At 44.6% G+C, this 15000-nt stretch overlaps 1 protein-coding gene across 4 annotated transcripts in view; it reads right to left on the bottom strand.

Annotated features, from left to right (window-relative positions):
- The window catches only part of nav2a (neuron navigator 2a), a 158074-nt gene that overhangs the window by 72049 nt on the left and 71025 nt on the right, over positions 1-15000 (bottom strand). For all 4 annotated transcript variants that reach the window (XM_080766478.1, XM_080766479.1, XM_080766480.1 and 1 more), the window contains 5 exons: positions 13179-13279; positions 12426-12534; positions 11185-11438; positions 10806-10983; positions 2338-2460 (listed from right to left, as the gene is read on the bottom strand). In XM_080766478.1, the coding sequence (XP_080622604.1) occupies positions 2338-2460; positions 10806-10983; positions 11185-11438; positions 12426-12534; positions 13179-13279 (765 nt within the window). The remainder of the gene's footprint in view (positions 1-2337; positions 2461-10805; positions 10984-11184; positions 11439-12425; positions 12535-13178; positions 13280-15000) is intronic.

The following is a 15000-nucleotide window of genomic DNA, read 5'->3' as shown; positions in this document are numbered from 1 at the left end:
ACAAAGTCAAGCATTGATTTACAAAAAGAAAAAGCATAGATATTATGTCAAGACCAGTGGTATAAGTACTTTTTTTTACTTAAGTACTGTACTTGAGTGCAATTTTGAGGTATTTGTACTTTGCTTGAGTATTTCCAATTTACAGTACTTTTACTTTCCTACATCTCAGAGCCAAAATGTGTACTTTTACTTCACTACAATTATTTGAAAACTTTATAGTTACTATAGTTACTTTGGGGATTTTAATTTTGATTAGAAAACATACATTAACCACTTCAACCCTATATACATTTTGGCCATTTGAAAATAGCCGATCTACAAGCTCACAATGCGTCGTAACGCAACGCATTGTGAGCTTGTAGATCTGCTATTTTCTGCTATTTTCACACACATTTTGAACTTTTGAAAGTGCACAATGAGTACTTTTACTTTTAGTACTTCAAGTACATTTTGATGCCGGTACTTTTGTACTTTTACTCAAGTACATTTTCAATTCCGTAAATTTTACTTGTAACGAAGTATAGTTCTAAATTGCAGCATTGGCACTTTTACTTAAGTAGGACAATTGAGTATACTTTTCCCACCACTGGTCAAGACACAGGTCTCTTGGACATTACAATAACACAGGTCAGGTATAGGTATGATTGGTATATAGAGCAGCACGGACACTGAGGGTGGTGCACCTCTCATTTATTTCCACGTGACGTTTCGGGGCCGAGCAGAGAGAGAGCTTTTGTTTCTCCCGCATCTCTTTGACCTCATTATATCATATTAATGCTGCTCCCGCGCTCTCCGGAAATCTGCTCGTTGTCACCCTCCAACTTGTTGAATCTGTCATTTAAATAACAACGTGCCAGGTGCAGGTCACACACACGGTATAGCTTTAACCCATTTTGGGGCGGGAACCCCTTTTGGTGTTAGCATTATGTTATGCTTTATAGCTATTGAAAATTTGCAGATCTACAAGCTCATAGCCCCGCCACCGAGTGGCGCACGCTTGTAGGTCTGCTATTTTTTAAGACTTTGTACCGGTATCTATCAAAATAGAAGTCGGGACAAACCTCCAATAAGAGACTCAGGATTTCACAGTGTTCAGTCGTTCCTTCCATCTGGCCTGCAGACCATGCATCCCCCTCCCCCCCCTCTCATGCTCTCTCTCTCTCCCTATCATTGTCTCTCATCCATTCTTCTTCCGCAGCATAAGACATGTTTCCATTTATTTCCTGCTGTCAATTAGCCTATCCGCTGAGCCAATCCGTCTACCCCCCCTCCCTCTCTCTCTCTCTCTCTCTCTCTCTCTCTGACAGGACAAAGAGCCAATCTCCTCCCAGCATCATCACTCACACGGACACTATAGCCACACAGCCAATCACACTGGATTATACCAGCTACACAGCCAATCACATGATACCAGCCCTCACAGAGAAGTCACACTAGAGACAATATTTAAATTGTTTCTGTTAATACTACTTAATACAAAAGGGAACCCCTTTTGGTGTTAGCACTATGTTATTATGCTTTAGCTATTGAAAAATAGCAGATCTACAGGCTCATAGGAGCTCATACGAGCTTGTATGGGTCTGCTATTTTTTTTAAATCGAAGAACGACTGACATAGAAACACATCTTTTTCAGAAAACTGTCAGGATGTATATATAGAAGACATTTTTAGAATCTGATCTCAGGTCAAAATGAACACTGAGGGCCCTATTTAGACAACATTCATGGTACATGGCAATGCGGAAAAAAGGGTATAAAGAGGAAAGGAAAGGAAAGGTACTATGTTTACCCAGGGTAACTGGACTAAGGAAAGGAAAGGTACTATGTTTACCCAGGGTAACTGGACTAAGGAAAGGAAAGGTACTATGTTTACCCAGGGTAACTGGACTAAGGAAAGGAAAGGTACTATGTTTACCCAGGGTAACTGGACTAAGGAAAGGAAAGGTACCATGTTTACCCAGAGTAACTGGACTAAGGAAAGGAAAGGTACCATGTTTACCCAGAGTAACTGGACTAAGCTCAATAACTTGTTTACAGCCAGGCCCTGCTCATATAGAACATTTCATGGTAGGGGTTCAATGCCTTGTCCAAGGGCACTTCGGCGGTGGTAATTTTAACGTGCCGGTCCGGGGATAAGAACTACTAACTAGCGACCTTCCGATATCAAGACCGCTCCGCAAACCGTTCGGCCACCGCTGCCCAAGAGAGGGTGAAAGAGAGAGAGAAAGAAAGACAAGCGACAGACAGACAAAGAGACAGACAGACAGACAAAGAGACGGACAGACAGACGGACAGTACAGAACGGCATAGAGATACAGACGAGGTTAATGAGCCGCACCTGTCGGCGTCGCCCTGTCCCGTGGAGGCGTTCCTGTGCAGCGTCTCGCGTACGGCGGCCATGCTGTCCGGCAGCCGGTTGAGTCTGCGCGTGTAGAGCCCCAAGCCTCCATCAGTCAGGTAGCTGCAAACACACACACACACACAGCCTCATGTAACAGTGTGTACAGTCCCAACCCTCCGCTGCAAACACACACACACACACAAACACACACACACAGCCTCATGTAACAGTGTGTACAGTCTCAACCCTCCGCTGCAAACACACACACACACACACCCACCCACACCCTCATGTAACAGTGTGTACAGTCCCAACCCTCCACCAGTCAGATACTGTAGCTGCAAACACTTCAGAATCGGACACACACATTTTGTAATAATGTTCCACATGAGTTCCAAATGAGTTATTTAACCTTCATGTTTCAAAATGCAGGAAAAGCTGACCCATATATATACTGTATATATGCGCGTAAGCCTTTTTATAAGCCATATAATAAACCATGGTTTGTACAGTATATATATTTGGAAGCAGACAGTATAGATTTCTCACTGTTGGTTTATCATTTTCTATCGCCACTCGGTGGCGTGCTATAACGAGCTTGTAGATCTGCTGATTTTTCAATAGCTAAAGTATAACATCTCCCACGTGAGGTCACAACCTATATTCACCATTCTGCACCATATACATATATACTATTACAAGGATTAGAGAGGGTGAGTGTTGAAGTGCATATTATGCAATTACGACGTTTGCATGTAGTTAACGAGTTAACAAGCTCGGCCTCGGTGGACACATAGACAGGGTTTTATTTTAGAGCATTTCGTCTTGTTTTCCAGTCCATGCAAAGCCCTCGTCAAATCAGAATTACACACGGCTCTCTCGGAGGCTTCCACCATTATACGACAGGTCGTTTGCGAGGAAGCAATCTGATTGGTTGAAACAGCCTTCTATAGCCGTGGTTCAAACGAGCACCACTCCACACCTAATCAAAACAAAGAATTCAGCTGCTCTGTTCTCCCAGAGTGCCAGCAAACTCGGTGGCTAGGCTATAGCTAGTTGCTTGGGAGGTTGTGGTCGTAGTGACTACAACACCTGTCATTAAAAAAATATGTTTTTTCAGCGATTTTCTTAGTTTTAAAGGTAACTGTTGTCTAATTGCAATGTTACACTCGAGGGTGTGGTTTAACGTGATTATTGCCACGACAGTGATGCGGTCAGGAACGAGACGTATAGTCGAGTTCCGCAACCACACCCTCTTGTGTAATATTGCTTAATTTACATGGGAGGAGGTGCATCATGCATTATTTGCCACTATACTATAACATGACGAGGTAGATGAGACGAGATAGCATTAGGAGACAGGAGAGTATTTTCTTTCTTATAAAAAGACATTCCTACAGTACATAGCGGCCCGTTCCTAAACGCTCTGCCCTCTCTATGGCTCCGTCACTGCCTGCTGGCGAAACGTTGGGTCAGGAATGACAGAACCGTTTTAGTGCTGCTCAAAACGTCCTGACTATATAAGTAAGGCCATTCGCTTTTCTATTTGTAATGGGAAAAAAAGTACACATGAAGGAGGCATTTGATTCGTCCGGTAAGACTTACAGTTAGAAGCTGTTTGAATGAAGAGGGCCCAAACATTATAAAACCAACATGCCCCGTTTGGACTAAAACAACACAGACCAATTCGCCCAAAAATATTTATCCTTTGAGCGCATTCCTAATTTAACAAAATACAGATGGTTTCTTTTGGACCCCGTTCCTAATTTAACTAAACATTTGCTCATATAGGCTATGGGCTGTCCATGCGGGACTCTGAGCACTTTCCACCGCAGACAAGTGTGGATCTGTGCATGGCTTGGTTTTGGTCGCAGACTGAAGAGAGACATGAAAACAAGCCCTGTAACAGAATTATTGATGAAATACATTCTGTCTGAGTTATCGCTCCACACACACACACACACACACACACACACACACACACACACACACTGTAGAGCGCTGTCAAGGTAGGAAAGGAGCTTATAGACAGAGCTTCTTTGTATAAGCTTGCAGTCAAATTAAATTAACATGGCCTAGGGTACAGGGAGCTAGGGTACAGGGAGCTAGGGTACAGGGAGCTAGGGTACAAGGAGCTAGGGTACAGGGCTAGGGTACAGGGGGCTAGGATACAGGGAGCTAGGGTACAGGGAGCTAGGGTACAGGGGGCTAGGGTACAGGGGGCTAGGGTACAGGGAGCTAGGGTACAGGGGGCTAGGGTACAGGGAGCTAGGGTACAGGGGGCTAGGGTACAGGGGGCTAGGGTACAGGGAGCTAGGGTACAGGGAGCTAGGGTACAGGGGGCTAGGGTACAGGGGGCTAGGGTACAGGGGGCTAGGGTACAGGGAGCTAGGGTACAGGGAGCTAGGGTACAGGGGGCTAGGGTACAGGGAGCTAGGGTACAGGGAGCTAGGGTACAGGGAGCTAGGGTACACAGCAAATAACACGGGTCAGGTTGAGATATTATAGATCAGTGGGATCTCAGACGGGCTGGAATGGGGTTCATAGGTCACACGGCAGGTAAGGGCACAGGTCAGAGGTCACATACATACTATACTGAAAGAACTGTAATAATAACAGTATTGCTGCTGTAGGCTATTTGTGCTGTTCTTTTGGGGGAAGCTCTTTGTGGCTCAACCAGTTTTGGCATACAGTATACACAGCCAAAATCAACACCTGCTCTCTCTCTCTCTCTCTCTCTCTCTCTCTCTATTATCTCTATCTACTGTATTTACTAAAGCTTATTGTGTGACCCTGGCAGAACACCTCCCCACCCATGTTTGGTGTCCCAACCTGCCGGCTATAGTTGATGTAACTGTTATTACATCAAATTGCATTTTTACCATGCACCATGCAGAGTCTGATTTGCCCTCTGGAGGAGCTATATACTCTCAGCAGGGGGGGGGGGGGGGTAGGTTCTCCCCTCCTCTCCACATCCATCACCCTCAAACAATGTCACCTTGAAGTTGACCGCGCGCGCGCACGCACACACACACGCACACACACACACGCGCGCGCGCGCAATTACTGACTGCCTCAGCGCTAATGGCTGGCGGAGCCTCTGGCCTCCTGCTGTTTTCAGATGCCCGTTAACCCACATAGCCTTCAGTTGCAGTTACCTGCAACGAACGTGTCCAAACAAGACTTTACAGTTTATGAGACTTGAGAGAAACTCCGGGAGGGAGGGAGGGAGCCCTGGAAGGAATAGGAAAGACTGAGGGGTTTTGTGCAAAATCTGGCAACCGGCATGCAGGCATTCCAAAAGAGATGGTTCTTCTGACCACAGGCTCAAGCCGGTTAATACGCGGACAACAAAAGAGTGAATTCCCAGGTTTGACGCTATATAGTTTATATGAGCTGCGTCCCATATAAGCAACTCTCTTTATTTAACCCATTTTGGGGGCGGGAACCCCTTTTGGTGTTTTAAACATTATGTTATAATTTAGCTATTGAAAAATAGCAGATCTACAAGAAAACTGGAGGATTTAGAAGATTTTTTTTTCTTTTTTCTCGAGGTCAGGCCTAAATGGGACAATATAGTTTATAGTCTGCATCCCATAGCAACTCTCTCTAAATAGTATAGTTTATAAGCTGCATCCCACATAGCAACTCTCTCTCCCTGCCACATGTCCTGTCTAAAACGATGACGTCTAAATGTCAACGATGATATAAACATGTTCAAAAAACTATGCATTTTACTGTAAATACAGAGGACACAATTCAATGAAAAAGGCATCATCATCATATCATCACGTGTGCAGCTGAATGAAATGAACGCTGATGAGACTCAGAGAGTTGAAACGTCTGCAGCTGAATGAAATGAACGCTGATGAGACTCAGAGAGTTGAAACGTGTGCAGCTGAATGAAATGAACGCTGATGAGACTCAGAGAGTTGAAACGGTATAGACGAGACCTACCTTTCTGCCTCGAACATGAAGAAGAAAAAAACCCTGCACTTCCAAAAAACACAACAAGCGGGTCCAGGTGAGTCCAGATCCCACACAGATTAAAAAAAGATCCTCAAAACAAGAAGTGTAGCCTATATCATCCGATTCCAACCGCTTAATATACTGTTTGAGTCCTATAATCTATAGCGCGTATAATTATGCGTGTGTGCTCCTCGGATATATGCAAATCATATCATGAAATGACCGCTTATTTTTATCACAATGCAGCCCATGAAGCAAGCGTAAATGTGGCGTGCATGCAGGATATCCCTGTCAGTGGGAAACATCATAATGTGTAAGTGTGTGGACGCTCAGTGTTGGTATGTGAGAGAGAGAGAGAGAGTCAGAGAGAGAGAGAGAGGCTCCACATGCTTTCCTCGGGCTGGAGGTTTGCCCCCCCCCCCCCCCCCCCCCCAGAGAGGGGGGGGGGCTAGAGAGGTGTGGCCAAAAAGACCCCCAAGTAAAGGGGAAGCTGTATGTGTGCACTGTGCATCTACACGTATAAGGGGGGTGGGGGGAGATCTCTAGGGGGTCCGGGAAAGCTCTGTGTGTGTGCGTGCGTGTGCGCGTGCGCGTGTGTGTGTGTGTGTGTGTGCGTGTGTGTGTGTGTGTGTGCGTGTGTGAGGGCCTCCAGACTCCCGATCCTATAAATGAGGTTTCATCAGTCATGTTTGTCTGTCTATGTTTGTATATATATATAGGATCATTTGAGAAAGCACTTATTTTTCAAATAAATCAAGCAGACGTCATTCCTTTGACGATATACAGAGATATATATACACACACGACACAGCCATGCTTCCACTTATTGGCTCCCAAAGCCACCAGGGTGCTTAGAATGACCCGGGTGGGGGTTTACTGTCAGACGGCCTGAGGTGGTGGTGGTGGGTGGGGGGGATGCAAGGAGGTCCGTTTTAAAATGGTTAAGCCACCAAATGACTCCACCCACACACACACACACACACACACACGCTCTAATAAAGATATGACAAATGCACTATACTACTGCAAAAAAATGAATGAATCATATTATACATGTATATACATGCATGTTCACACACAGAATATGAATGGAAGCTCACGTATCTTCTAGTCCTATATAACTGCTCCTTTTTACCCAGAGGTTACGGAAATATAATCTATACCGGTAGTCCTCTATATATACTCTCTATTTCCACCGTCCATAAAACTAAGAGCTCCTTTTTGCCCACCATCAATCACCCCTGATCCCTCAGGTTGTAGCGTTTCACGTCGCACGCACACACACACGCACGCACGCACGCACACCCACACCCACACACACACACACACACACACACACACACACACACACACACACACACACACACACACACACACACACACACACACACCATTTTAGATGTGCAGTACACATGTATAGCTCATATCCAGATTGTATGGATTATTACACCTTACATTTCCACATAGTTACACACATGAATCAGATTTGGTCTTTTACTGGCAAAATGCACACTTTTAAACTGACGGACGGACGGACAGACAGACAAGACGTTTCAGAGGGATATCGTCCTTTATATAGTTTGAGAGAGAGAGAGAGAGAGAGAGAGAGAGAGAGAGAGAGAGAGAGAGAGAGAGAGATCACCGTTTTTAAAAACCACCTGCGTGCTCTTAACTCTAACCTCGAGTGATATGATCTGCCATCGCTACACCTCAGCACCTGTCCCCCTGTCCTACAGAACCATGTTGTTTTCAGTTCACCTCCATCACAGCTTAACCCATTCTAGGCGGGGAACCCCTTCTGGTGTTAGCATTATGTTATGCTTTAGCTATCGAAAAATACCAGAGCTACAAGCTCATAGCGGCGCGCTACGAGCTTGTAGGTCTGCTATTTTTGACTGACACATAGAAACATCTTTTTCAGAAAACTGTCATTTTCAAACAGACTTTTTTTTAGAATCTGATCTGAGGTCAGAATGCTTTAACTCTCAGGTTCTTCATGTGTGAGGGGGGGGGGGGGGAAGGAACCTGTCCATATATCTCACTCACCTGCCCCACAGGTGTGGCTCTGCCTTTTGTCCTCTCAGACGCCCATTCAAGCATATCAAGTACCTCTAAGAGCACTTAGCAAGCCCACCTCCTCCTCCTCCATTCACAAAGACCCCCCCCTATAGGAAGTCTAGTCGTATAACGCCACAGGGGCCACACTGACTGAAGATCATATAGATTCAAGATGGAGATTGATTGTATACTCACATCATGGTTTGTTATTGTTATTTACAAGTTATTACCAGTATCAAGTTAAAGGAGAATTCCACGCTAGAAGTCTTTCTTACCTTTATTTGTAGTTGTTATACGTCCCCCACCAAAAAGGTCCAGGTGTTATTTTGTGCAAAAGCGCATTATTGGCTATTTCCCCCCTACCATAAGCCCTCAATGAATTGAATTAAATTGCATTTGATTGAATGGGGCATTGGGGTGTTGTGCTAATTCGCTTATTTCCATCGCTCAAAAAATATATATACGTCGCTTGTCCTCTCTTCATAATTGAAATAGTATCCCAAGCGGTACACTTTACTACTTATTTCGATGGAAATAAGCAAATTAGCACGAAAAGCCCAACCCCCATTGAGGGCTTATATTAGGGGAAATAGCCAATAATGCACTTTTGCACAAAATAACACATGGACCAAAAATCTAAAGTCTGCACACTGGTTCTAAATGGTGCATTTATATAGCGCCTTTATCCAAGGCGCTTTACATAGATAGTGCATTACATTTACCCATTCACACACACATTCATACACTGATGGCAGTGGAAACCATGCAAGGCACCAACCTGCACATCAGGAGCAATTAGGGGTTCAGTGTCTTGCTCAAGGACACTTCGACACTAACTCTGGGGGAGTCCGGGATCGAACTGGCAACCTTGGCAAATTTTCTCCAGCACGACCTGACCTCAAAATAAAAAATAAAATCTTCTAAATCCTCCAGTTTTCTGAAATAAATATTTTCACGATTTTTTCAAAAAATAGCAGACCTACAAGCTCGTAGCGCGCCACTCGGTGGCACGCTATGAGCTTGTAGATCTGCTATTTTTCAAAAGCTAAATTATAACATAATGTTTAAAACACCAAAAGGGGTTTCCGCCCCAAAATGGGTTAACAATCCAAGCATGGAAGCCTTGTAGGCTTGTACCCGTGTCATCATACTGTATACACTACCGTATATTCACATGAATCCAAACTATAAAACCTTGAAAGTGCAGTCTTGCAACCAGACACTGCAACTGTCTTCCTTCTGGCATCTGAAGGAGAGCTGAGAGCTAAACCTTTTACAGTTTCATAATATATGATAATTTAAAAAGAAAAGGATGACAGAACCAGCGTTTAAATTGCAGAGTGTGACAAGCCAAGGTATGCAGGGGGCCTGTTCCGACACAGACACTGACTGGGGGTATTATAAGCAAATAAAAAAGGTTGTCAGGTTCACCGGGGCCGTGGAAATGGAGACGGCAACAACCTCAATGGATAACTGTGGGATAATTCTGCTTTTTTTTAAACTATAGGCTACTGGAGATAAACTGTGTCATATCATGATCATGATACTTGCACTGTTGGTACCGTTGGGGTGGTGAGGTAAGGTGCATTACTGCCCTCCTCTGGCACAAACCTGCAATAACATGGAATCTCACACAATGCAACAAACCATTTATAGACCTGAGGACGATTCTATTCTACTAAATGTCTTCTAAAATCCTGACAGTTTTCAGAAAAACCTCATGTTTCTATGTCAGTCGTTCTCAAACATTTTCATGTTTAAAGGACCCCCAAAAATGATAATGTAATTGGCCTCCGACCCCCGTCTCAAAATACGTTGTTCCAGGGACCCCACAAGAAGCAAAGATTTGAGTTAAAAAACGTTCGCTCTGAAAGAATATATATTCAAAGATTTGCACCATACATTTTCACGATTTTTTTCCAAAAATAGCAGACCTACAAGCTTGTAAGCGCGGCACTCGGTGCCGCGCTATGAGCTTGTAGATCTGCTATTTTTCAATAGCTATAAAGTATAACATACTGTAATGCTTTAAAACACCAAATGGGGTTCCCCGCCCCAAAATGGGTTTTTTAAGTGAACGTTTGTAGTACCTCCATATCTATTTGACACACTCAGGGCCGGTTCTAGGCATAGGCGAACCAAGCGGTCGCTTGGGGCCACAACCACTGAGGGGGCCACGTCACAGGAAGAAGATTTTTTATTTATTTTTATGTATCCCCTATCCCTTACATGGGATACTGGCCACATGTGGCCCCCACCTAGCTTCTTCATTTTGATCTCAAAGTGCACCAGATTGAAGCATTTTCATGGCTAATTTACAGATTTTTCTGGACCCGGAGGGGGTTAGCTAGCGCCCCCACGGACCCCCCCCCCCCCCCAGCGTGGCAACATAATATTATGTTGCTTGGGGCCACTAAAGGCCTAGAACCGGCACTTACCCACTGGTGACGTCCTCGGCGCGCGTCACGTTCTTGCTCAGCACGTCTCCGTCACTCATGTAGCCGGTGACCTCCATGGCGATGCCCTCCAGGTCGAGGTCCTCGCCTGACCGCTCGCCGCTCAGCTCCACGCTGGACAGGGCGCCGCCGCGGCCCGTGAGCTGCCTCCGGAGGTGACCTGGGTACGGGTTATTGTTATTACTTATTAGACATTTTATGTTTTTTCAAGAGCACATTGCCAAAAGGCCACTGATAACTCTTACCTGGGTAGAGGTAGCGTCCCACTCCTCCTCCTCCTCCTCCTCCTCCACCTCCTCCTCCTCCTCCCTGGACCAGTAAACTAACTAACTAACTAAGTAAACCATACCATAACTCTTACCTGGGTAGAGGTAGCGTCCCACTCCTCCTCCTCCTCCTCCCTGGGACCCGGCGCTGCAGCGTCCAGCGCTGTAACCGTTGCCCGTGGAGGGAGCGTCTCCGGCCTGCAGGCGAGGGCTGGACTGGCCCAGTCGCCATGACGACAGCGAGGGGCGGGAGGAGGTGATGCTGAGGATGCTCCGCCCTCCCCCTCCTCCTCCACTGACCGTGTTGACCTCGGTGGTCACGCCGCCGTCGAAGGTGGTCTCCAAGGTGCTGCGGGGCAGGGAGAGGTCAGGGTTGTTTTTGGCAGCACATTTTGAGTTTGGGGTTTTCGTCGTATAGTCTCTTGAATATAGTTTTAATTTAGTTTTTAGTCACATTTTTGTGTCACCCGGGAATGTTTTATTGTTAGTCTATAGTTTTAGTCGACGGCTGATTTAGTCGACTGAAATGTATTTTTTTGCGGGCCATGATGTCGTCGTGATGACTGATTTGACACTTTACACATGCAACCGAGTGTAAAATGACTCATACCGGATCTCTTGTCCACTATAGTCCCTTCCTAACATTTTAGTCTCGTTTTTATTTGTTGACGAAATTGTCAATACATCTAGTCATCATAGCTTAGTTTTCATTTACTTTTCCGTCAGTGAAGAAAGGTAGTCGACAAACATTTTGTCACTGGGAGAGGGAACTGTGAGAGCCACTTCTACTGACCAAAACCTTCCTGTAAAGCAGTGGTTCTCAAACATTTTCACGTGAAATTGTATGTATGTATGTATTTTGTCACTTTGTGACTTTTTCAACGCTTGGGGAATGTGACCCTGCCTGGACTGACCAGCTCCATCTTTATTGTGCACACTGTCAGTAGGCCACAAAAGTCTGGCCATCTAATAATATACATTATTATTAGCCCTATAAATATTGACTATTTAAAATAATAGCCAAACAGGTGGAGACTGCAGTGCCATGCCCTAAAACCACATTATATATTCAAAGATTTGCGCCACATTTTCACGATATTTCAAAACAATAGCAGACCTATACAAGCTCATAGTGCGGCACTCGGTGCCGGAGCTATGAGCTTGTAGATTTGCTATTTTTCAATAGCTTAAAGTATAACATAATGCTTTAAAACAGCAAAAGTAGGTTCCCGGCCCAGAAACTACCAGGTCAGAATAATTGCATGTGACCATACATTGAATCGGCCACCGGGTGGCAGGCTTGCACTGCAGATGCGATAGGACAGCAGTCCTATACCTGTGTGTGACCTGAGTCCCCCGTAAGCTGGACATGGTGTCCTCCAGGTTCTGCCGGAGGTCCGCGATGTTTTTCACTGTGCGTAATCTCCTCGTCTCCGGGTCTTCACCTGAATGGAGACAGGAACACAGGAACAGAATAACTGTAAACAGGCCCCAAGCATCTAGTTGATGATGTTTTGTATTTACAGTAATTGTATATACTTCATGTAATTTTGAGTTCAAATACACCTGTAATGTCAGGTTGATTGATGGATTGATTGATTGAAGTATTAACAGTTTTCAGAATTACAGTACATTTCGAGCACAACTCAATACAAGAAACTGTCAACTGTGAGTGGGCCCAATAAAGCACTAGACTTGTTTCCACGCCACATCATAACATTTAGAGACATACAAATATCCACAAAGGGGTAAGAAAACATATACAGTGAGGGGGAAAAGGCGCGTTATTGTGAGCTTGTAGATCTGCTATTTTCAGCATGCAACAAAGTGTAAAATGACGTATACTGAATCTCTTGTTCACTAATCCCTTCATAACATTTTAGTTTTTATTTGTTGACAAAATCGACAGTATATTTAGTCACATAGTTGTAGTCATCATGGCTTAGTTTTCATTTAGTCTTCATGTCGTTTTTGTCAGTGAAAAAAGGATAGTCGACGAGCAATTTTCGTCATAGTATATTAGTCGACGAAAACAACACTGAATTGCGGCAATAATATAGTTAAACTGCCTCTTCGTTGCTGTGTGTACCTGAGAGGTCTTCGATGGACGACTGGCTGTTCTTGTTGAAGGGCACCTCTCCACCCGGGCCCATCTCTGCGTTCACAATGCCCTCAATTTCCGTTTGGGATCTGGGGGAGATGATGAGAACAGATCAGACTTTCATTCACACACATTTCAAAGACACAAGGAGGGCGCACACACACACACACACACAAACAAACACAGTGGAGGATATAGAAAGACTTAACAGCATTGAAAATTCCACAATCTTGGCAAGTTTGTTTCCTGTTCTGTGCTGATTGTCTAAAACTATGGCAGATTTAAAACATGGCAGGCTATAGTAAGTGACACAGCTGCAGCTAATACATTCATTAGTGGCCTGGTTGTGCATAGATAGACAGTAGTAAAGTCAGCAGTATTGCCAATGCACATTGACACACCTACAAACAGCGGAAAAAAAACAGCGAAAAGCATTAACAAGAGCTTGTGCCTAAATAATAACTACCTTGGGTCCATTGGACCACATGTTCCTTTTGTTTTTATAGTGTGTGACGACCGACCGCACGCACGCACGCACGCAAACACACATACACACACTATGCAGTGGACCTGTGCAGAGTGCACAAACACAAACATGTACAGGGGAGGGCGTCTCTGGAAGGCACATTCTTGGCTAACAGGTTACAGATGGCTAACAGGCTGTCAGAAGGATTGATGAATTAAGCACGAGGCCTTCTCAGAACATCACCCGTCGTCCCGAACCCAGACGAGATGAGGCATTCCTCAAAAGACCTTTCTGGAAACAAACTCCATATACTCTGATTTATATCAGACGCTAAAGAGACAACATCACACTCGCTTAAGGGATGGTATTATCGTGCTATAAGCATGTTTGAGGAAACATGAACGTTGTCTTTAAGCAGGAAATTACGTGTGTCATTAACCCATTTAGGCCTGACTATATCAGTGGTTCTCAATATTTCATTGTCAAGGACCCCAAAAAAATGATGTAATTGGCCTCCGACCCCCATCTGAAAATATGTTGTTCCAGAAGCAAAGATTTGAGTTAAAAACGTTCACTGTGAAAGAATATATTCAAACATTTGGGCCACATTTTCACGATTTAAAAAAAATAGCAGATCTACAAGCTCGTAGCGTGCCACTCAGTGGTGCGCTATGAGCTTGTAGATCTGCTATTTTTCAATAGCTAAATTATAACATAATGTTTAAAACACCAAAAGGGGTTCCCGCCCCAAAATGGGTTAAGCATGAATCCTATATATTCCGGGACATGTCTTAACAGGCAAACCTTTAGCAAAAAACTGGCTAACTCTACCAGCTCAGGCTCAGCAGAGTCATAATGCACCAGAATCATCTCAGTGGCCTTGTGGTTAGAGTGTCCGCCCTGAAACTTAGAGGTCGGGGGTTCAATCCCCGGCCGGGTCATACCAAAGACTGTAAAAATGGGACACCCCAATGCCTCCCTGCTTGCCACTCAGCATCGATTTGGGGAGGTCAAAACAACTAATCAAGATTCCCGAGCGCGGCACGGCTGCAGCTCACCGCTCCAAGAGATGGGTCAAATGCAGAGAACAAAATTTCACTACGGTAACGTGTGACAAATCGTACGACTTTTGACTTTTGAGAACGTGACGCTTTGTGGGATTGTAAGATTGTCTATTTCCGGTGAGGAGATTTTGTGCAGAGGTAAAAAAAAGAAAAAAAAAAAGGAAGGGACGAAGTATTGACCCCGGGAGGATCCTGGTCAACAAAGTATAACGTTTTTAAGTGTTTAACCCATTTTGGGGCTGGAACCCCTTTTTGGTGTTAGCATTATGTTATGCTTTAG

This window comes from Protomyctophum bolini (genome assembly GCF_963924005.1).
Source record: "Protomyctophum bolini genome assembly, chromosome: 1".
NCBI lineage: Eukaryota > Metazoa > Chordata > Actinopteri > Myctophiformes > Myctophidae > Protomyctophum > Protomyctophum bolini.
The sequence above is the reverse complement of the archived record's forward strand: the minus strand, read 5'-3'. Positions and strand labels throughout refer to the sequence as shown.